We start from the raw sequence: 25368 nt of genomic DNA on the forward strand, positions 1-25368 counted from the left end.
GACCCACCCAACTCCCTCTAATTGCACCCTATCACTGTCATCTTTCCCTTAGTGACCCAGCACAATAAAGTTCATTCCCAGATTTGATTTGTCCACTTTCCCAGGGCCCCCTGACCTAATGTCCAAGACTGACAGTGATTCACCTCCAGGCTGACTAAAGTTGGCTCCTGGATAGAGGTCTCCACAGCACTCGAATGGCCTACCTATAACACCGAGACTGGCTACACTTGATTTAACTCATAGGACTGACTATGGCCCTGGTATGCAAGGACACAGATTCCTGGATTCTAGTAGGATCAAGTATTTAAATAACTATGATCTGGATCCCAAACAGGACCCCTCGGTCTTGAGATCGGTCAAAAGAATCAACAGAATGCGGTCTGTACAAAGCAAACTTATCAGTTAAATAAAGTAAGGCAGCCTGACACAATTCTGTCCAGCAACACAGAGGTTAAAGCTTCTGTGATGTGTGGTGAAATTGCGCAATTACAATTGAACAATAAATATGTTTTATATGTGTTTTGAGAGACAGTACAGCCTTAATTACAAGAAAAGACCAATCAACTGTAATATGGTGACATGATAGACAACTGGCTAATCCAATGATATCCCCTGGAAAAGGGTCTTAATTACAAGAAAAGTCCAATCAACTGTAATATGGTGACATGATTGACAGCAGGCTAATCCAATGATGTTTCCTGGGAAAGGGTTCTTGTTTTACGTAAATTATTATCTTATGCTAGGAGTACAACGTTAGTTTGAATGGTCAATTAATGTGTCAGTACTCATTTTCTTAACCTTCTATTTCACCTAATTCAGAAAAGCAGCAGTACAGGTTCACAAAGTCAAATCACAACTTGCAGCCATTTTGTTGTGTTATTTTAAATTGAAAAGCCATTTTGTTGTTAATAAAAAGCCTAAATATATTTGCTGCTTCCGACAACAGCTAGGATCAAAATTTGAATCCTCAATAGTACCATGGGATTTTTTATTTCCATTTGAGAAAGCAGATGGAACCTCAGATCGACATCTCAGCCAAAAGGTGACACCTTTGATAGTGCTGTACTGAAGTTCCGATCTAAATTATGCACTCAAATTCCTGAATTGGATTTTGAAGCATGTAGTGGCAATGTGGAACTTGCAATCACATGAAATGGTTGAAATTTGGAGACTTGTCTCATGGAGAGATACATTTACAGGTTAGACTGATACATACACAAGAAAGAAGGAAATAGAGAAATATGGGATGAAGTATTTTAAATTAGAGCAGGTTCATTTGAAGCACCAAAACCAGTATTGACAAGCATGTGACTCTGCTTTTGATTCTAATACATTATGTACCTTTTTGAATTATACACTGGGATAAATACTGCTCTCCTGCATATATTGGTGTAATATTGAAGCCAGATAGGATAAGGATGCAATCATGAAGCATATTGTTAACATAAACTTAATTTGAACAATATATTAAAAAATTACCACTAGAAATTCTTTTTTCTCCACTTGTTGGTTTCCATCCGTATCCAGCATACTAAAGGCAACATGGAATCCAGTGTGTGGCTCTGTAAGCATAAGAAAATCCTTTCATTAACATTGTTTACAAAGCAGAAGTCCGTGAGCTGGATTCGTCAGTGTTTGGTAGCTTAAATCAGTGTGTATTCAGAATAATCAAAAGTGCAAAACTGGGATGGGTTGGGCATTGCTACAAGGAGTGGGAGATACATTGAGATCTAACATCAGGCATATATCCCAAGTAATTACTTTTTCTATATGGGTGAGTATAATCAAAATGACAGGGCAGACTGGCCTACAATTAACTTCTATAATTGTCTAATGGTTATGATAGCAGGCAATGCCTCAGGTAATGTGGGTCTCCAGTTGACGAAAATGTATTTTCTAAAATGATATTTTTAAATTTAATCTTGTAGATAGGTTTCAGGAACGAAAGGGTTTTTCTTTTGCTCTCTTGTCTGGGATGCTGCTTACTCAGAGGAGGAAGAGAACATGGATCAGTGGCTCCAGCTCTGCTAGAGTTACTTAGCCCTTCCCTTCTGCGGGTGCAGGTGTGTCGTGACCCTAAGCAATGCTTTTGAAGAGTAAGCTTCCATTATATGACCTTAATGACAAAAGTATCTCAATCACTACAAATCAGAAAAGTTCTGCTGCTCGTTTATTCCTCGTACACTGTGGCAACAGGTTCAGAGGAGAATCGAAGTGGTACCTCCTTGTGTTAGGTTCCTCAATTGTGAAGGCACTTTCCATGCTACTACAAGTTTCGACAGTATGCCCACATGGGAGTGAGGTGGTATTCACTGTCAAGGTCTGCTCCTTCAGCGAATCTTTTAATTTAATTTTGCTCCTCAGGTGTGAAATTTAGGACTAAGAGGTACAAATAACACTGATACCTTGGAGAGAAAGTGAAACTGCACTGAGAAATATTCAGCAATTCTCAGCTATTAACACTAGAAGGTTTAAAGACAATTACAATACAATGCTGGTATTAGCCATTGGGGAGTTAGTAATGGTTTTGCCTGAGTCAGAGTTTGTGGTTCAAGTCTTACTCTAGAGATATGAACATTTAAGCCAATATTCTAGTGCATGACTGAAGGGGTATTGCAATGTCAAGACAATGCCATTTTCAAATGTGATATCAAACTGAGGTCTTGTCTACTGATTTCAGGTGAATGCAAATGTTTCCATGGCATTACTTTGAAAAATGTTAATTTTTATACTGCTATAACTCTGCCAAAGTTTTATTTGGAATTCTGGATCTGATTGAGGATTTTGATGTGAATCTATGCTAATCTGGCAAGCCTAGTCACACACTGTAATTAATCTGTAGTGGAAAATGGCAAGGTTGACATTATATGTGAAATATAAAACAGCTGCAAATGTATGCAAAAATGTAAACATTGCAATAGAGGTTAGTGGCGATTCTGTCTCAGGTCATTTCATAGGTTGCCCAGAGCAGCAAGCACACTAGGAAAATAGATAAACGGACACAAAGCCCCATCTTCAAACTGAGAATAATGCCCATAGCAGTGTGTGGTAAGTATGCCGTGCTAATTAAATTGATTTAGAACAGATGTAGCTGCTCAAAACTGGCATTCATGAGGTGCTGTGGACCATCAACATAGTAGCAGAATTGTGTTCAACCACAATCTAGAACATCATGATCAAGTATATCCCTTAGTCTACTATAATCATCGAGCCAGGGATCAAACCAACATGCAAGGTTGAGCGCAAGACTTACATTAAAAATGGGGAATCAACCTGATGAAGCTACAAAAAGGGGCTGACATGTTTTATAAACATTGATAGCAGCATGCTATCATCAGAGTGAAGGAATCTGACGTCTAAAATGAAAGCTTACTTTGGCTCCACATACTTCTGTGAGGCACCATTATCCCAATCAAATGAGAGAATGATTAAAGTAAAAATAAACTAATCAAATCCAAGTATCTTACCTACCTCCTAGATAGCTATTTGATGGACTGTATAAGACTAGGAGACTCAAACTACAACCCTGGCTTCAAGGTGCTTGCAAATAATGTGCAGTCACAGGTGACACGGTGAGATTTAGTGAGTAGAGGCCAAAATGAACATTAATGTATACTCAGCTTTAGTTTCACATGTTACTTAAAAATAAACTCTTTGTCTATTTTTTTTCCCCAGAGGTAGATCCTTGATTGCACTTGAATTCAAAAAGTGATCTTCTGCTTAAAAATATTAAGAGACCACTGGCCTAAAGGTCAGTGTAAGAGAGTTCACCTTGTACGTCTAACCTCCATTTACCTACTGGGCTTGCTGATGCATGGAAAATCTGAATGATATGTTCAAAATAAAACTTATGTCATATCAGAGAAATGCAGCATCCTTACAATGTTTCAATAATTGATGTTCCTCCTGATAAACTTCGAAAAAAGAACTATACTTATCTTGTGAATTATTAGAAGTAATTCAAAGTGCTTTAGAGTCAATGCAGTGCTTTTGAACCACTGGCATTGTTGTAATGCAGGAAAGCAGACAACCAATTTGTGCACGATGATCTCCCAGACCATCCACAACCTCATCACGTCAGTGGATCTCCCATCCACAGCCTTGAACCACATACTTCTTGCAACCCTGCACTGCCCAGTTCTACCTCTTACCCAAAATCCACAAACCTAACTGCCCTGGTTGACCTATTGTCTCAGCCTGCTCCTGCCCCACAAAATTTATCTCTTCATACCTTGACACCGAGCTCGCCTCCTCTAGGAGCTCCCCACATACATTTGGGATACTACCCAGGTCCTTCACCTCCTCCTTTCGTTGCCCTGGCCCCCAATGCCTCATCACCACTATGGACATCCAGTCCCTGTACATGTCCACGGCAAAGGCCTCCAGGCCCTCAGTTTCTTTCTCTCCCACCATCCCAACCAGTACCCCACAACTTATACACTCATTCAATTCGCAGAACTGGTCCTCACACTCAACAACTTCTCCTTCGAATCCTCCCACTTCCTTCAGACCAAAGGGTCAGCCATGGGCACCTGCATGGCATCCAACTAAGCCTGCCTCTTCGTAGGATACGTGGAATAGTCCATCTTCCGCAGTTACACCGGCACCATCCCCCACCTCTACCTTCGCTATATTGATGACTATATTGATGCCATCTCATGTTCCCACGAGCAGGTGGAACAGTTAATTAACTTCACTAACACCTTCCACCCTGACATCAAGTTAATCTGGACCATCTTGGACACCTCCCTCCCATTCCTGGACCTGTACATCTCCATCTCTGGCGGCCGACTCAACACAGACATATATTTCAAACCACTAACTCCCACAGCTACCTGGACTACACACACTCCACTCCCACCTCCCGTAAAAAACGTGGTCCCATAATCCAACTCCTCTGCCTCTGCTGTATCTGCTGAGGAGGAGCAATTCCACTCCAGGACATCCGAGGTTGTCTCCTATTTCCAGGACCGCAATTTCATTTCCCCTCCTACGCGATCAGCAATGCCCTCCAGCACATCTCTTCCACTTCCCACACCTCCGCTCTTGAATCCCATCCGTCCAACCACAATAAGGATCGAACTTCCCAGTCCTCACCTTCCACCCCACTAATATCCGGATACAACACATTATCCCCAGCCATTTCCACCACCTGCAATCAGACCTCACCATCAGAGATATATTTACCACCCCATCCCTTTCTGCAGAGACCATTCCCTCCGTGATTCCCTTGTTAGGTCCATGCCCCACTACCAACCCACCCTCCACACCCGACACCTTCCCTTACCACTGCAAGTGGTGTGAAACCTATGCCCCACAACTCCCCCCTCACTTTCATCCAAGGTCCCAAAGGATCTTTTCACATCTGGCAGAGATTTTCCTGCACATCCACCCACCTCATCTACTGTGTCTGTTGCTCTTGAAGTGGTCTCCTCTACATCAGGAGGACAGAACACCAATTCCCGGAGTCTTTCAGGGAACATCTCTGTGACACACGCACCCAACAACTCCACCGCCCTGTGGCGAATCATTTCAACTCCCACTCCATTAAGGACATGCAAGTCCTTGGCCTCCTCCACAGCTAAATCCAAGCCGTCCAACGACTGGAGGAAGAATGCCTCATCTTCTTACTTGGGACCCTTCAACCACAGGGCATCAACATTGATTTCAGTTGTTTCCGAATCTGCCCCATCACCACCTCATCCCAGATCCAACCCTCCAATTCGGCCCCATCCTCTTGACCTGCCCCACCTGTCCATCTTCCTTCCCACTTATTGATACCACCCTCCCCATCGAACTATTATAAATCATCCCCAACTACCTTCCCCCAGCTCCACACCCACCCTCTTATTTATCTCTAAGCTCCCTTTCCCCCCCTCCACATTCCTGATGAAGAGCTTATGCCCAAAACTTGCCCCTCGGATGCTGCCTGACCAGCCGTGCTTTTCCAGCGCCACACTTTTCGACTCCAACCAATTTGTGCACAGCAAACTATAGCAAACAGTAATATGATAATGACTAGATAACTGCTTCAGTGATGTACATTAAGAGATAATTATTGACACTGGGAATATGTCCTTTAGTCTTCTTCAAAATACTATCATGGGATCTCATGTGAAAGATGGCACCTCTGACATTGCAGGACTCCCTCATCTCTGCACTGGGGAGCACAAATTTTCATACTCAACTCCTTCGTTGAGGAGTGATGTGAACCCACAAACTTAGGTGAAAATTCTACCATCTGAAGCTTAGCTGATCTGAATGCAGTTGTGCTGCCTCTGTGAGACCAAAAACTTGACAAATTTTAGGCAAGTCATCTTTAAACATAAATTTTAAAAATATTTTAATGCTCCACTTGAAAATGCGCCCCAAAATTAATTTAACTTTTTAAATCTATTGCAGCTCATTATATGTCAAGAGTGCTCCCTGATTATTTCTATCATGAAGAGTAATATTTCTCTACACTCAACAAGGAACAAAAGCAAAACAAAAACTTGTGCATTGGAGAAATGAAAAAAAAAGAAAATATGGGAAATACATAGCCAGCATTACTGGATAGACTGTTGTTTTTTTTAATAGCATGGAGACAGGCCCTTTGGCCCAAACTGGTCCATGCTGACCAAAATGTCTATCCATGCTAACCCCATTTCCCTGCACTTGGCCCATATCCTTCTAAACCTTTCCCATTCATGTATGTGTCCAAATGCCTTTTAAATGTTGTTAATGGACCCACCTCAACCACTTCTGCTATCAGCTCATTCCATATACGTACTACCCTCTGTATAAAAAGTTGCCCCTCAGGTTCCCTTTTATTCTTTCCCCTCTAACCGTAAACTGATGCCTCTAGTCCTCGATTCCCCAACCCTGGGAAAAAGACTAAGTGCATGCCTCTCATGATCTTATACACTTCTATAAGATCCCCCCTCAGTCTCCTACATTCTAAAGAAAAACGCCCCAGCTTGTCCAACCTCTCCGTAACTCAGACTGTTGAGTCCTGGCAACATCCTTGTAAATTCCTTCTGCACACTTTTCAGTTTAATGACATCCTTCCTATAGCAAGCTGACCAAAACTGACCACAATAATCCAAGTGTAGCACACCAACATCCTGTACAACTGCAATATAACTTCCCAACGTCTACACTCAGTGCCCTGATAGATGCAGGTCAGTGTCTTCACTGCCCTGTCTACTCCACTTTCAGAGAACTGTGCACCTGAACTCCAAGGTCCCTCTGCTCCACTAAACTCAAGGCCCTACCATTCACCATGAAACTCAAACCTTGATTTGACTTTCCAAAATGCAAGACCTCACAATTATCTATATTAAACTTTATTTGCCATTTTTTTGGCCCACTTCGCCAGCTGATCAAGGTCCTGCTGCAATTTCTGATAACCTTCCTCACTGTCCACAATACTGTCTATTTTAGTGATATCTGCAAACTTTCTAATCATGTCTTGTACATTCTTATCAAAATCGTTGATATAGTTAACAAACAGTAATGGATCCAGGATCGACCCCTGAGGAACTCCACTAGTCACAGGCCTCCAGTCCAATAAGCATCCTTCCACTATTACCTCTACTCCCTATCACCAAGCCAATTTTGTGTCCAATTTGCTAGCTCCCCCTGGATTCCATGCGATCCAACCTTCCAGAGCAGTCTACCATGTAAAACCTTACCAAAGGCCTTACTGAAATCCATTTAGACTATGTCTACCACCCTGCCTTCCCGATCAGGTCACTTCATCAAAGAACTCTAACAAGGCATGATCTCCCACTCACAAAGCCATGCTGACTACTCCGAATCAAACCTTGTCTTTCCAAATGCATGTATATCTATGTCAGAATCTTCTCAAGTAACGTACCTACCACAGATGTTAGGCTTACTGGCCGATAGATCCCAGGTTTTTCTTTGCAGCCCTTCTTGAATAAGGGCACAACATTGGCTACCGTCCAGTTTTCCGGGACCTCACACACGGCTAACAATGATGCAAAAATATCAGCTAAGGTCCCTGCAATTTCTTCTCTAGCTTCGTGCAGACCTCAAGTGCAGTGTGACAAAGATTTGACTTTGGAACCATCAAAAATAGAGATTGCTGGAAAAACTCAGCAGGTCTGGCAGCATCTGTGGAGAGAAGTCAGAGTTAATGTTTCAGGTTGAGTGACCCTCCCTCAGAACTGCATCTGCAGTTCTTTCGATTTTTACCTGAAACATCAACTTCTCTCATCCCTCCACAGATGCTTCCTGAGCTGGTGGGTGCTTCCAATATCTTCTGTCTTTGTTCCTATTGACTTTGGCAAAGCCACCCAATTCGGACCAACACCACTTCTACAAATTGGTGGTTAACCCAACAATTATGTTCAGGAAAAGGAGTGTGATAAATAACCAATTCTGTATTCACTACTGAGCTTAAACATCTAAAAAAATTGATTTATTATTTTAAAAAAAGCTTATTTAAGGAAGAAAATAGTTAACAGGACAAAAAATATCAATAACCACGTAACACCAAAAGGTTCCCTGCCCTTTAACCCAACTTACTTGTCAGAATTCCAAGCAGGAATAAGTACTCAGTGTATGATATCAAACCTATGGGAAAGCAAAACAGAAAGTCAACATTAATTTTTCTAATTCTATTAAGAGTTTGGAGCTATTAATAATTATTTGATGGCATTTAGCAGCAGTTTATGCAAATAGCAGATATTAAACACTGAAGTGAACTAAATGTTTCAAGCAGCAACCTTTGATATGAGAACAGACTAACAATGAACTAATTACTTGCAAGGCAAGCATCGATAAACAAGTAATATGGTATGGACATCTGAGTCAGTAGCAAATTGATTGTTAAAACACAACAAATGTTTAGAATATTGGAAACATGCAACTCTTCTATCTGTATATCATTTTTATAGTTTAGACAAAAATTAAAGAGTGCTATTTCAGGCTGGAAAATAGTTCAAAAAGTTATGCTTTTAACCAGGACACCAGTCATGAACAGGACAACAATTGTACATAAGATAAATACTAAAATGTTGGAAAAATAAGTCACAATATTAATCAGCATTCTCAAGAGATTACGTGACCAAGGTCTCACATATAAGAATGCCATTAATTTTCACATATAAAAAGTGTAACATATTTTAGAATTTTGTGCTGAATATTACCAAAATTCAGGCAAGTACCAACTTCAAGGAGTTTCGTGAGGAATTTCTCTGCATGAGCTCTAGCCAATTCTCACATGCAATTTTATGCTGCTCACCTCATTGTGCAAACATCAGAATTCCAAAGCATCGAATATTGCATGCTCACCAGCACTGGAAGTACTTGCCATGGCTAGAACTTCTAGAATTTGCTCTGTTAGCACCAGGACTAGTGCTAGCAGAAAGTGAGGACTGCAGATGCAGGAGAGTCAGAGTCGAAAAGTGTGGCACTGAAGAGCACAGCAGGTCAGGCAGCATCGAGGAGAAGGAAAGTTAACATTTCGGGCATAAGCCATTCATTAGGACTTTTGCTGCCAGCCATGTTCCTCCTCAATTTTTCTGTAAGATCAAGGGTCTATGTAAAGGCATTCTATAATCTTTCTTGTGGAAGCCCTCCATATCCCATTGTGTTGAGGATTATGCCAAACTTGCATTTATGTTTGGTATCAGTGCTAGATGCTAACATTACTAGCGGCTTGTTTTGTTTCTGATATTCCCCACACAGTTCATGACCAATGGATCCAGTTACAAAGGGCTGATTGTTATTGTGACTGTGGTGCAACAAAAATTCAGAAAATTTTCTGTACCATCAATATTCTGGGGATTATCTTTGACAAGAAACTGAATTGGACTAGCCACACAGATAATGTGTAGGAAGGCTAGGAATCATGCAGCAAATAACTCATCTTATGACTCCCCAAAACTGGCCCAACTAAAAGGCACAAGTAAGGAGTGTGGTGGAATACTCCTATATGTTTGGATGATTGCAGTTCCAACAAAACTTAAGAAGAGTGGCATCATTTGCTACAAAGCAGTCTGCTTAATTGCCACCACATGCACAACCAAAGCAGAGTGGCAGCACTATGTACCATCTACAAGACTCACTACAACAACTCATCAGGGCTCCTTAGACAGCAAGCCCCAAACCCATGACCACTTCCATTTAGAAGGACAAGGGTAGCAGAACCATGGGAACACAACCACTTGTATGTTCTCTTCCAAGCCATTCACTATTTTGAAATATGTCATTGTTCCTTCAGTGTCAGCGGGTCAAAATCCTGGAACATCCTCCCTCACAGTATTGTGGGTCACCCTGGACTGCAGGCCAAATGGACTGCAGTTGTTCAAGAAGACAGTTCACCATTGCCTTCTCAAGAGCAACTAGGGATTGGCAACAAATGCTGACTTAGCCAGCAATACCCACATCCCATAAAAGAAAACAAAAGTTTGGTGGCAGTAACTTTTCCTTTCCATTGTGCATTAGCAATTTGGATGAGGATGGAAGGTAACACAGGTCACATTTCACAGAATGAGTCACTGGCTCATTCTGGTAATCAATGGGTCACTCTTCCCAACCCCAAAAACTTCATGTGACTTTCTTCCTTGTACTTCCTATCAACATCATAATTTGAGCTCCTGCATGTTCCTTCCAAACTCTTTCATAAAAGTCTTGATCCCTCAACATTTGCCTGAGCCCAACCCTTCAACTTAGCCATGCCAAGTATTGTGATGCACTGTCCCCCTGTTAAAGTATGGGTGGTGGTGACCATCAATGAACGAGCCAGTTTTCTACCCGAAAATACACTGATGCACCAAATGACCAGTATTCAGTCTAGTTTATTAATTCATAGATTTTGACTGTTCATTTCTTGGCCACAACTTTTCAGTTTTGTTATAAATTTGCAGTAAAATGGTCACGTTCAGCTGATATTAAGTCCATGAATCTTGCATTAATATTTTGGTCTGGATTTTAATTAGGAGGCGACCTCTGTGAAGGAAGGTCATTATCATACCAGGGAACTTGGAAGGACTAATGGTCCCATATTGGGAAAGAAGACCTTAGTTACATGGTTTGCATAGGTTCAGGTGATGGTTGGACTGTTTGATTTTTTGATGTTGTATATTTTATACTCTGAAACACCCCATAACATAACAGACTTATGAGGAATGTTATTGGTCAGCGAATAATAGTAGCAACATAGATCCAACATTGCCTGAGTAATAGGAATCAGACAGCAATGGTCAAAGGATATTTTTCAGACTGGATGAAAATTTGTAATAGGTTCTGCAGGGGTCAGTATTGGGTCCCTTGCATTTTCTGATGCATATTATTGATCTGGATCTTGGAGTACTGGGGACAATTTCAAAATTTACAGATATCATGGATCTTGGAAGAATTGTAAACTGTGAGGAGGACAGTATGGAACCCTAAAACAACATAGAACACAGAGTGGACTTTGCAGACAAATGTCAGGTGATGCATCGAAAATAGTATAAAACAAAGGACAGAATTCTAAAGAATTGCAGCAGCACAGGGACCTGAGTGTACATACGTATAGATGATTAAAAGTTGCAGGACAGATAGAGAAAACACTAAGTAAAGCATAAAGTATGCTCGGTTTTATTGATAAAGGCACAGAATTCAAAAGCAAGGAGGTGATGTTGACTTTGTTAGACCTCAGTTGGAGTATTATGTACAGTTCTGGATGCCACACCATAGAAGGATGTGAATGCATTGGGGACAGTACAGATGTGATTTATAAGAATGTTTCCAGGGATGAGAAACTTCAGGTACATAGATAGATTGAAGAAATTGGGATTATTTTTCCTGGTGAGAAGTTGGCAGAGAAGAGATATGATAAAATGTCTTCAAATGATGAGTGGGTTGGCTAGAATATATAGAAAGAAACTGTTTCTGCTTGTAACAGGAACAAGAATGAAAGGACATAGATTTAAAGTGATTAGCAAAAGAAGCTAAAGTGATATGAGAAACACTTTCTCACCCAGAAAGAAGTTAGGGTATGGAATATACAGTCTGGAAATGTGGTGAAGGCAGGTTCAGTTGAGGCCTTCAAGAGGACATTGAATGATTATTTGGATAAAAAGTAATTGGCACGAGATAATGATGCTCATTTGAACAGTGAGTGCAAGCATGATAGCTGAATGGCCCCACCCCACCACCTCCCCACCGCAGAGTAAGATTTTCGTGATTCTGTGCAAATTGCTTGGATGTGTGAACATTCCACTTGATTTTGTGCAGATTCAAAGACGAACAAGCAGCAAACTGTTTCAACAAAGACAGTAAAAAGTTCATTGGCTTTATGATTCTCACCACTTGCATCCAGTACTCTCTACAGCTTGTTCCATTCCTCCTGAATTCTTTCACTACTGATTCTCTTCCTGATCCTCTCTTGCTCACTGTTTCAATCCTGGAACATTTCCACATGCTCCCCACCTCCCTGACCTGCTTCTACTTAAGCTTTCTCCATGTGCAACTGCCAATGCTCCTTTGCTGGCTTCATATTTCTATCATCTCTCTCAATGAGCCCTTGCTCAAAGTGGGGTCTAGGAGGAAGAAGCAGTAAGTGGGAAGGTGACTAGGTGAGGGAGAATCACGTGTAGGAGTCGATCAATGAGTGGGTTTGGGAAAAAGTTGTTGCAGTACCAATCACATCCAAGAAACTGATGGCAATCTGTGGTTCTGCAATAATACCCATTCTAGCTCTCTCTATTACCCTTAGAGCTTTGGAACAAACTTTTACACTCACTGTATCTTTCTGTATCAATCTCTGAGATAGAGGGTATTTGTCATAATCTCTTTTCTTGTTTTCCCCCTTTGTTTCACAGTCCCGAGGCATTTCATACATAATTAATTCTAATCTATATTCAAGAGGGAGCTGGACTTGGCCCATGTGGCTAAAGGGATCAAGGGTATGGAGAGAAAGCAGAAATGGGAAACTGAAATTGCACGGTCAGCCATGAACATATTGAATTGTGGTGCAGGCTCTACTCCTGCACCTATTTTCTATATTTCTGTTTCTATAGTAATTTCAGCTAAACAGATTCTTTGGCTGGAATTATTGTTCGTGCATGCACTATCATTTTCTTCCTCTTACCTGAAGGTATATGGCGAATAAAAGTCCAGAAAAGGATAAGATGAATTGCATTCATGAGTTGCTCAATAGTTACTAAAAATAGTTGTTCCATTGGACAAAGCTTAGAAAATACTATACTAAACAACAGGGTTAGTACTTATATAAATGATGAAAAGATGAAAAATGGCAAGATTTTACTGAAAGGTAATTAGCAAAGTAACAATTGGTAAAATCAGTTTCCTGCATTGTGATTACCTAAGCCATCAAATATATGACAATAGTTAAATATTAATTCAATGCATTGCTATGTTAGCATGATTTGTAAATATTTGCACCTTTTGGATTGGCCCACCTACACCAATTTTCTAATGTTAATTTGAATGCAGAATATTTCAAATTAATTTGTAAAAGTTAGCATCCAAAATTTTTAAAAAAGGTATTTCTTAGAAGGATCCAAGTATTTCATACCTTTGCCAAATCAGGCAGCTCTGAATTCCACAGAACAGTCTGCATGTAATTCTCCTGAGAATTGGCAACATGCAAAGCTGCCAAGCCACTAGATTGAATCAGTAGTACTCCTAGGCCCTATGCCAAGGAGTGCCATTGCTTTTTTAGGAAACCTGTCCTCTCAACAAGGTGAAGGTAATTTTCTTTGCATATCTTCTTGAAATAATCTAATTGTTCATTTTAACCTTTTTTCCAATTGTTTTCATAGACAAGATTCGATTTTCACACAAATCATTCTAGCCAATTAACAAGATATGGCACAGAATTATTTATTTTAAGTTAAACTAGTTAACTGCAAGGCTTTAGTCAAGATTAAACTAAACTTCCAAGTCAGCCTTCAACAATAAATCCATGTATGACTTAATAAACAATAAACCATACAAGTTCAATTAAAATAATTACTAAAATTAAATAATGCTTGTTTGACCATGCTTGTGAATATGCAACTGAAAATAGAAGGAGCATCACTTAATCAAGATGATATTAATTTGCTGATTTACCATTGCAATTTAACACAGGTTTTGGTACATCAAAAACAGAAGTCAATATAAGCAATTTAGGGGAATTAACTGAGCAAGTACGAGACAAGGCAGCATATTTTCTAGTCCGAAACATTTATTTTTATTGATAGAATAGGTAAAGGATATCTAAAGTTGGTCATCAAACAGGCAAGTAGTAAACATTGCATCATTCTAATTCTGACCATTCCCTATCTTACTCCATTCTTAAGTCAACATGTTGTACCCTGCATATTTGCATAAATGTGGTTAAAAGTAATGCTTCGTGTAAATGACTTTTTATATGCCTAGATTGGCTTTTGATGAACTAATAACCTGTGGTGCATCATAACTGAACTGGCTTTCACCCTTCCTGATATCCATACATTTGCATTTTCCATCTGCAGTTTTGTGCTAGAGACATAATGCAATGACTCCCTGCCAATGCAGCTATCTCACCGCACACCAGCATTCAAAGCTGGAACTATTCCAGTATAATTCTGCATCACACCACATGACACACTTACAGCTTATTGGGTATTTCTTATTTTAATTCTAATAGAATGGGAACATCAACTAACACATTGTCTGACAGACTGAGCTGCCGTTACTTTTCTTTTAAATCAGTTTTGAACTGAGTAAGCCAAAGTTGTTAATATCTTGAACAATGTGAGACCAGCTAGATTTCCTTTAAGTCTCACAGTCCAGAATTAATTCCAGAAGTCTGTTTCCAGTAATTTCAAATCTATGTGGAGCCAGAGAGCTGGGGTAAGATAAGTAAATATTCTGGTGAATTTGGTTAAGATTTAAAGTGATATACATGTTACATTGATAGTCTAATGAGTGAAGTTGCTCATTTAAGAATATGAAGTAATAAAAGTGCTCTTTATGCAAAGTCACATGGAGATACAACCAATGACCCACCAGCTCCTCTGAACAAGGAAATGAATAATTTCTGCAGTATTCTTGTTAAGTGTTTATTAGTGACAGAAATGTAGAAGCAACCATTATGTCCACTTCTAATTCATTTGGATTTTATCACATAAAACCTTCAGACAGAAATAAGTTTTTTAAATATATCTTAATCAATGACATTGATTCCAAGAAAGTTGATGCAGTAAATATGCAGTACCCACAAGCTCTCACAAGATGGCAGATAATGCATGTTTTTATATTCAACAATATTCTTTGTATCTCATGCTTAATGACATTTTGTGTTCACAAGCTTTCGTAGTAACAAATGGGTACAGACTTAAATAGGAACTTGTGGCTTATCTTTAACTTTGTGGTGAGTCAAAAAAGACTACCAAATAGATGTTTATGTATTTTGGAAGAGCCTGAAGTTTCAGAAAACATAATACAATTTAGATACATAAGGGCTGGGTTTTTGAAAAGAGCTTCTAAAACTCTTGAGTTTCTATTCAAACGCAACATTTGCCAGTAAAAACATAATTAGGCAGCACTTTTGAACATAATTGCTAAAGAGTTTAAAGAATATTCTGACACTTAAGAGTGGTGACTTGATAAAGTTCAATTAAAAAGGCTAAAATAGAGTTTATTACAATAATAAGCATTTTAAATCAGTATCAATACATCACTTGTGTGTAACTTGAATTTTAGTTACTGAAACTGACTTTTGAAAAATAAGTAAGAGTACTTTCTGGTTAGATGGGGGTAAAGTGGTCATTTCCCCAATAAATTTATATTTAATTCATTCAAAATATGGCAAGTACCTCTTGGGTCTTTGCACCCAAAGGATCTAGTTTAATTAATTTTTGCAGGTTCGTGAAACAGCCTGCATTTGAGTACATTTAGCATGAACTCCAAATGGTGTTTATATCACTCATGGTTCACCAGGGCAGGGAGAACGGGGTGGGGAGTGTTCAGGCCTGTTTTGTGAGCAAACTTCTACTGTATTATGTTTTTAAAGTTAGGGTAAACGATCACGGAAGTGTAAATTATGATTATCCCTTCGATGTTCAGTGCATTCTAAACACTCATTGAAGGGAGGGATCATGTGGTAGTTGATAGAATTTGAAGCAATACACACTGTAACAGAAGCAGAAAGTGCTTGAAAGATCTGCAGATCAATTAACAACTGTAAAAAGAGGAAACAGAGAAGTGAATGTTCTAGGTGTAGATCCTTCATCATTTGTTCCATAAATTGGTTGTTCTCTTCATCAATGCTGATTGACCCACTGATATTCTAACACTTTGTCTCTCTTGTGAGTTTGCCGAATTTTGATTTGTCTACTTTCTGTTGGCTGTACAACAGATTTTTCTTTACAACTGAGTAAGAATGCTGAAAGCAGAAAAATGTAAGATGTTGAGTTGTCAAATGGCTAGTTATTGATAATAACCAAGAAGAAAACGCAGTTTGATCACTTTGTAGTAGATGTATAGTTACAGATTAAGGAACAATGCTCTTATTGTTTTCATGGTGTTTGTTAGTGAGGTGGGACAACATGATAGTAAGATTATTCTTTGACAGTTACTGGTTGGCTGTATTTTAACATAACCATTTTTGGTTGTGTGGCAGTGATTCCAAGATTGGAATACAGAAAAGGGTAGCCACTTTCCACACAAGACAGAAAGATGTGGTAGGATTTGATCTGGAGTTATGATGCACCTTTTCACATCTAGCTAGCAGTGTACGGAATGAGCTGCCAGAGGAAGTGGAGGAAGCTGGTACAAATACAACATTTAAAAGGCATCTGACTGGGTATATAAATAGCAATGGTTTAGAAGGAAATGGGCCAAATGCTGGCAAATGGGACTAGATTTATTTAGGCTATCTGGTTGGCATGGCAAAGGATCTGTTTCCATCTGTGTGGAAAGTGGCTACCCTTTTCTGTATTCCAATCTTGGATTCACTGCCACACACCAAAAATGGTTATGTTAAAATACAGCCAACCAGTAACTGTCAAAGAATAATCTTACTATCATGTTGTCCCACCTCACTAACAAACACCATGAAAACAATAAGAGCATTGTTCCTTAATCTGTAACTATACATCTACTACAAAGTGATCAAACTGTGTTTTCTTCTTGGTTATTATCAATAACTAGCCATTTGACATCTCTATGACTTTAAGTCAGGATGGTGAGTGGCTTGGAAGGAAACTTACAGATGGTGGTTTTCCCATGTATCTGCTGCCTAGATGGAAGAGGTTGTAGGTTTGGAAGCTGCTGTCTAAGGATCTTTGGCAAACTTCTGTGGTACATCTTGTAGATAGAGCACACTATAGTTACTCACCATCAGTGGTGGAGGGAGTGGATTCTTTTCAATGTGATGCCATCAAGCAGGCTGCTTTATCCTGGATATTGTTAAGCTTCTTGAATGGTACTGAAGCTGCACTCATCCAGGCACACTCCTGACTTGTGCCTTGTAGATGGTGAACAGGCTTTGTGGAATCAGGAGATGAATTACTTGCCACAATATTCCTGCTTTTATAGCCACTGTATTTATACGGCAAGTCCAGTTGAGTTTCTGGTCAATAGTAACCCACAAAATGTTGATAGTTGGGGATTCAGGGGGCAGTGGTTAGAGTATCTCTTATTGGAGGTGGTCATTGCCTGGCATTTGTGTGGTGCAAATTTTACTTGCCACTTGTCTCCCCAAGCTTGGATATTATTGCATTTGAACATAGACTGCTGCAGTATCTGAGGAGTCATGAAAGGTGCTGAATATTATGCAATCATCAGCAAGCATACCCACTTCTTTATGATGGAGGTAAGGTTAAGCACCCAAAGATGGTTTGGCCGAGTATACCACCCTGCTGCAAACTGGCTTCTCACCACTCACCAGTGAAATTCTCTTCTCTGTTCAAAACCTGGGTTTTGGGAAATCAGCATTAGAGTTCTTGCTCTCAATGCCATGAGGCGCATTACTGCTGATCTCATGTATTTTCCAAACTTTCTCACTAATGCCCATGTTGTACAAGGGCTTAGGAGGTTCTGCCTAATCTCTAAAAAAAAAATTCCTATTTTTATTTTCTCATGAGATATGAGCAGCACTAGCCGGGCCAACATTTACCGTCCATCCCCAACTGTCCATGAGAGGGTGGTTGTGAGCTGCTTTTTTGAGCTGCTGCAATCCCTTTGGCGTTGGTACACCCACAATGCCACTTAGGTGAGGAGACCAGGATTTTGACTCTGGGAAAATGGTTATATATTTCTAAGTCAGGTTGGTGTGACACTTAGAGGATATTTTGCAGCTGATGGTGTTGCCATGCATCTGCTCCTCTTGTTCTTTTAGATGGTAGATAGTAGGCGGGTTTGGGGAGCTTGGAAATGAGTTACTCGCAGCTAGATTCTCAGTGTCTGACTTGCTCCGAAACAGTCAAAACACAGTAAGACCTGGATAGTATCTAGGTTTGGGCTGATAAATGGCAAATAACATTCGTGCCATACCAGTGCCAAGCAATGGCCATTCCCAACAACAGAATATAACCACTGCCTCTTGAAATTCAATGGTATTTCCATCACTGAACGTTTCACTATCAACACCCTGATGGTTACATTTGAACAGAGACTGTACTGAACCAGCTATGTAAATATTGTGGTTACAAGAGCAGGTCAGAAGCTAGGAATCTGTAGCAGTTAATTCATGACTACTACCATCTAGAAGGACAAAGACAGCAGACACATAGGAACACCACCACCTCCACTGCCACTAAGCCATCTACTATCATGTCTTGAAATATATCGTCGTTCCTTCAGTGACACTGGATCAAAGTCCTTCCTTCCCTGATAGCGCTTTTGCTCTTCCTACTCCAAATGGACTGTAGCTGGTCAAGAAACTAGGGATGGGCAATAAATGATTGACCAGCCAGTGAAGCTCACATCCCTCAAATGATTAAAAAAATGGTTCCCCCCCCAATGCTTGCAATGGACTTTCATCTTTGCTAATCATTTCCTTTCCACATACCGATAGAAGTTTTTTTTTATTTTCTTGCTTGCTTTCACATTTTATTCTTCTTTTCTCAGTTTCTTGGTTTTGCTTTGCTGAGTTAAGTTTGCAAACTTAATGGACCATTCCTTATGTTATGATCCCTTCCCTAAATGTTGTTTTGCAACAGGATTATTTATTAGCCCCTACTTATTACATAATCTCATATCTAAAATAGCCTGTTCTGCAGTTAGGTCCTTAATACACTGATGTGAAGACCACTGTGTGTACATTACAGGTATCTGTCCTCCATAGCAATATCATTCATTAGAATTACCCAATTCACATGTAGATTGAAGTCAGCAATACCCTTGATACAAGCACCACAAAATAGCTGATATATATATTTACATTGTGCAGTGGCCTATAAACAATTTAATGTTTGTTGCTCCTTGCTGTTTCTTAGATCTAGTCAAACATGTTCTACAACTTGTCCGTCCGACTGAAGATCCACTTTCACTGCTATACTGATCCCATCTCTTTTTAATAGAAGAGTCATAAAGACGTACAGCATGGAAACAGACCGTTCGGTCTCATCGTCCATGCTGACCAGACACTCCAACCCAATCTAGTCCCACCAGCCAGCATCCGGCCCATATCCCTCCAAACCCTTTCTATTCATATACCCATCCAGATGCCTTTTAAACGTCGCAATTGTACTAGACGCCACCACTTCCTCTGGCAGCTCATTCCATACACGTACCACCCTCTGCAGGAAAACAGTGCCCCTTAGGTCTCTTTTAGATCTTTTCTCTCTCACCCTAAACCTATGTCCTTGTGTTCTGGATTCCTCCACCCCAGGTAGAAGACTTTGTCTATTTCTCCTATCCATGCCCCTCATGATTTTACAAACCTCAATAAGGTCACCCCTCAGCCTCCGACACTCCAGGGAAAACAGTCCCAGCCTATTCAACCTCTCCCTATAGCTCAAATCCTCCAACCCTGGCAACATCCTTGTAAATCTTTTCTGAACCCTTTCAAGTTTAAAAACATCCGTCTGACAGGAAGGAGACAAGAATTGCACGCAATATTCCAAAAGTGGCCAAACCAATGTCCTGTACAGCAACATGACCTCCCAACTCCTGTATTCAATACTCTGACCAATAAACGAAAGCTTAACAAATGCCTTCTTCACTATCCTATCCTTTCTATCCTATCAGCATCTCTACTTTTAAGGAGCTATGAACCTGCACTCCAAGGTTTGTGTTCAGCAACACTCCCTGGGACCTTACCATTAAGTGTATAAGTCCTGCAAAGATTTGCTTTCCCAAAATGCAGCACCTCGCATTTATCTAACTTAAACTCCATCTGCCACTCTTCAGCCCATCTAATCAAGATCCCATTGTAATTTGAGGGAACCTTCTTCATTGTCATCTGCAAATGTACTAACTACACCTCTTATGCTCACATCCAAATTATTTATATAAATGATGAAAAGTAGTGGACCCAGCACCGATCCTTGTGACACTCTACTGGTCACAGGCCTCCAGTCTGAAAAAGAACACCCACCACCACTCTGTCTTCTACCTTTGAGCCAATTCTTTATCCAAATGGCTAGTTCTCCCTGTATTCCATGAGATCTAACCTTGCTAACCAGTCTCCCATGGGGAACCTTGTCAAATGCCTTTCTGAAGTCCATAGAGATCATGTCTACCCCTCTGTCTTCATCAATCCTCTTTGTTACTTCTTCAAAAAACTCAATCAAGTTTGTGAGACATGATTCCCCACGCACAAAGCCTTTTGACGATCCTTAATCAGTCCTTGTCTTTCCAAATACAGGTACATCCTGTCTCTCAGGATTCTCTCCAACAACTTGCCCACCACCGACATCAGGCTCACTGGTCTATAGTTCCCTGGCTTGTCCTTACCACCCTTCTTAAATAGTGATACCACGTTAGCCAACCTCCAGTCTTTTGGCACCTCACCTGTGACTATCGATGATAACAAGTATCTCAGCAAGAGTCCCAGCAATCACTTCCCTAGCTTCCCACAGAGTTCTGATCAGGTCCTGAGGATTTATTCAATTTTACGCGTTTCAAGACATCCAGCACTTCCTTCTCTGTAATATGGACATTTTCAAGATGTCATCTTCTATTTCCCTACATTCTATATCTTCAATGTCCTTTTCCACAGTAAACACTGATGCAAAATAGTCGTTTAGTATCTCCCCATCTCCTCAGGCTCCACACAAGGGCCACCTTGCTGATCTTTGAGGGGCCCTATTCTCTGCCTAGTTACCCTTTTGTCCTTAACGTATTTGTAAAAACCCTTTGGATTCTCCTTAATTCTATTTGCCAAAACTGTCTCATGTCCCCTTTTTGCCCTCCTGATTTTCCTCTTATGTATACTCCTACTGCCTTTATCTTTTTAAAAGGATTCACTTGATATATCCTGTCTATATCTGACATCCGCTTCCTTCTTTTTTTTAAAAAAACCCTCCATTTCCTTAGTCATCTCGCATTCCCTACACCTACCGGCCTTTCCTTTCATCCTAATAGGAGTATACTGTTCTCTGGACTCTCGTTATCTCATTTCTAAAGGCTTCTCATTTTCCAGCTCCTTAGTCATCTCGCATTCCCTACACCTACCGGCCTTTCCTTTCATCCTAACACTGTTCTCTGGACTCTCGTTATCTCATTTCTAAAGGCTTCTCATTTTCCAGCTGTCCCCTTACCTGCGAACATCTGCCCCCAATCAGCTTTTGAAGGTTCTTGCCTCACACTGTCAGAACACTATCCCCACGTCCATTTGCTTTTCTCCTGTTCTTCCTTTGATTCCACCATATACTTCTTAGGGGGCACATGGATGTTGCTTTCTACTTGTACAGTTTTCCTTTTCAGTGGAATACATTATCAAGGGGTTATGAGCCATCTCCTTAAATGTTTGTCATTGTTTACTTGTTAACCTACTTTCTCCAACTGCTTCAGTCACCTCTGTCTTCAATTCTGTTATATGCTTTTACCTAAGTTCCAGAATAACATTTCTCATAGAATTTCACATTATATGATCTCATGATCACTCTTACCTCGGGGATCCTTTATATTAAGGCTGTTCGAGTTAATGATGTGATCACATTAGCTTAGTACAACAAACATCAAAAAAGGATAGTAAACAATGAAAGGCTCTTTAAATAAAATCAATTCAGAATTGCTGACGAGGTATATTACATTATAATTGAAAGCTTTAACCTGAGGTTCTGCCCTTTGGGAGAAACTATTTGATTTCAGTTACATTCTACTATATATGTGTGCACTGAAGATGCTTAGTTTGACCTGGGTATCTTTGACTTGTCAATATAAATGTGAATTTAATGTGTATATATACTGGAATGTCTGACCTTGAGCAGATAAGTGGTGTGTAAGCCAACCTGGCCTGTAAGATGACCCCACTTTGTTAGCCCAAAAGTAAAATGCCTGGGTAAATTTGTCATAGAAGTTGACCACTCAACTTCTACCCTCTCCCGCCCCATCTCCAGCCTTGATACGCTATACTCACATTACTAATCAGCCTCAATTTTTCATTCCATATATGGATGCTTTGCTTAATGATGCCTTAAAACTGAGCCCAAAGGAGCAAGCAATGATATAGACTGTACAGCGAAGATGTGTGCGACTTTAAGACATTCCATACAAAAAGAGTCCAGGCGATGAATGACAAAGAAGGTGACCACCAACTCTACGGGATCCCTGTTTTATGCTCGGATGATAAGTAGACCTCCATTTTTGGAGAGATTTCTTTTGAGACTTCAAAGGTCCACTTATATACCAACATCTACAGTAAATGCTCAAGAAACAAACACAGTCAATGTAAGCACAATCACATTTTAAACATATATTCGGAGCAATCAGTGAAAACAATTTACATGGTTTTATGATAAGTCTATGAGCTCAGAATTCTGTGTGAATTGTTAACAGAAAAGCATTTTAAAAACATTTAAACATACCGTTATCTCCAAGGTCTCTGAAAAGATTAGTATTTTGTTTCACAGTAGTTACTTGTGCCACTAATGTATCAATATCCTACAGGCAAAAGAAAGATATTTCAGGTGAGGATAATTTTAATAAGAATTTTATGCATAATTATTATTGTTCCCTAAATGCTTACAAGTTCATTTTTATGATGAAATGTGCCAATAGCTATTCAAGCAATTCATCAATTAGAAAAGTACAGGCTTTTTGAATTTTTCTCATTTAACTGGGGAGGCATTGACATTGTGATAGTGTAACAACTATAATCTGCAACACTATGTTAATGTTCTGGGGACATGGGTTCAAATCTCGCTATGGCAGATGGGGAATTTGAGTTCAATAACATCTGGAATTTAAAGCCAACTTAGCACAACTACTGTCAATTGTTATAAAAACCCATCTGGTTCACTAAGAGGAAACTCTGTCCTATATGTAACTCCAGACTCTCAACAATATGCATGAGTCTTAGTTGCCCTCTGAGCAAGCCACTCAGTTATATCAAACTACTATGAAGTCTTAGGAAAGGCAAGAAACTGAAAGAGTTATCATCCATCTAGGCACCAGAAATGACAATTATCTGTACATTCCTGCAAAATATCCCTTTACCAACGTCTGGCAGCTGTGACAAACTTGGGAGAGCTGTCTCTCAGATTTGTCAAGTTAAAAACCTGACATAGTTAGACTCAGACAATGTCTCAAACATCACCAGCAGGGCAGACTCACCAGAGGAGGCAGCATAGAACTAGAATTAGAATATCCTTTATTGTCATGTGTACGCAAGTAAAGAAGTACATGAGTAAATGAAAAGCCTTTAACATTGACTCTGAACTTCAATAAGTCTCATGGCATCAGGTCAAACATGCGCAAGGCAACCCTTCTATTGATTGCCACATATCCCATCATCCCTCAACTGAAGAATGACTACTTCTCCATGTTGAATACCACTTGGCAGTTGCCCAATGTATTCTGTTTGGAGAAGATGGTTGTAGTTGTTGGATGTTAATCATTTCAGCTCCAAGGTTTCACTGCAGGAATTCCTCAGGGGAGTGCTTAGGATCCACCATCCTCCGCTGTTTCATTTATGAACTTCTTACATCATCAGGTCACAAATGGGAATATTTGCCGATGATTGAAGAAATTTTATTCCGTTTGTGACTCTTCAGATATTGAAGTAGTCCATGTCCATATGCTGCAGGAGCAGGATAACATCCAGGCTTGACTGATAAGTGGAAAGTAACAGCCACCTTTGAGAAGAGAGACAAATATTGCCCTTTGATGTGTAATGGCATTACCATCATAGAATTCCCCACTATCAATGACCTAGAGGTTATTTTGACCAGAAACTGAATTGAACCTGCCATATAAAACTGGTGCTGCAAACATAGGCTAGGAATTTTGTGGTGATCAAGCTGTAGCCATCTGCCAGAATAGTGCGTTATGTAGACTGATGTCCAATCTTGCTTAAAATAATGTTCTTACAAAGTGCCTGTGCACTTTCGATTATATTAAAAACTTAATATGACTACTAGTTGTTGTCGTGACATAGGCAGCAATTCCAGTCTGTACTGTTGTCTTATACTATGGTTTCCACTGATTCACATTTACTGCTGTTTGGGTTTTCAGTCACTTTTTATGTTTTCCATCGGTTTCCTGCTGGTTTTCCTGGAATAGGAGCGTTCAGGCTACAGCCATAGGGCAGTCTCTAACTAGCAAGGTCTGGAAGAGGGGGTTATACAAGATGCAAACTGGGCCTGTATTTCCGGCATGGGGGTGGGGGTGCTTGGACTCACAAGACCAAAAACGGTCAAAGAAACAAACAGAAATTCCAAAATAAAACAAGGAACTGTGGATGCTGGAGATCTGAAACACACACAAAAAGACAGAAATTGGAAATACTCAGCAGATCTGGCAGCATCTATGGAGACAAAACAAAGTTAACATTTTGAGTCCAATGACCATTCTGCAGCAGTTCTGAAGAAGAGTTACTGGACTCAAAATGTTAGCAGAAAATCCTGTTGGGAGTGGGTCAAATACTTATTATCTGGCAAACTGCACTTGGAATATTTTTACATTTAATTGTTGGAGAATAAAAACAATTGGGTAAGAAATACTCTGAACTCCACGCATTTCTCATAAAATGAAGGGAGTGGAGCAGTGTATGGGCGGTGGTGGGTTCATGTGTAAGGCAGTTCACGGGTGTCAGTTGACAGTTGATGTTGATTGGGTCACATGTTTGCCAGCCTTCTCAGAAGAACTGGAGATGAGCAAATTTGTCCTTAATCTCCCAGCAGCTTTGCAAAACAACCCAAGAGAAATCAGTGTAATTTTCTGGAATTGGCTGAATCAATGCTAATTATTGAGAATTTTAAATGCAAG

At 40.0% G+C, this 25368-nt stretch overlaps 1 protein-coding gene across 2 annotated transcripts in view; it reads right to left on the bottom strand.

Annotated features, from left to right (window-relative positions):
* micu2 (mitochondrial calcium uptake 2) overlaps positions 1 to 25368 on the bottom strand; it is a 452381-nt gene that overhangs the window by 90652 nt on the left and 336361 nt on the right. Inside the window, exons 5-7 of one of the 2 annotated variants that reach the window (XM_043691937.1) lie at positions 22968 to 23043; positions 8536 to 8583; positions 1480 to 1562 (exon numbers count right to left, since the gene is read on the bottom strand). In XM_043691937.1, the coding sequence (XP_043547872.1) occupies positions 1480 to 1562; positions 8536 to 8583; positions 22968 to 23043 (207 nt within the window). The remainder of the gene's footprint in view (positions 1 to 1479; positions 1563 to 8535; positions 8584 to 22967; positions 23044 to 25368) is intronic. The other variant, XM_043691938.1, reaches the window with a different exon arrangement.

Source organism: Chiloscyllium plagiosum, chromosome 6 (genome assembly GCF_004010195.1).
Source record: "Chiloscyllium plagiosum isolate BGI_BamShark_2017 chromosome 6, ASM401019v2, whole genome shotgun sequence".
In the NCBI taxonomy this organism is placed as follows: Eukaryota; Metazoa; Chordata; class Chondrichthyes; order Orectolobiformes; family Hemiscylliidae; genus Chiloscyllium; species Chiloscyllium plagiosum.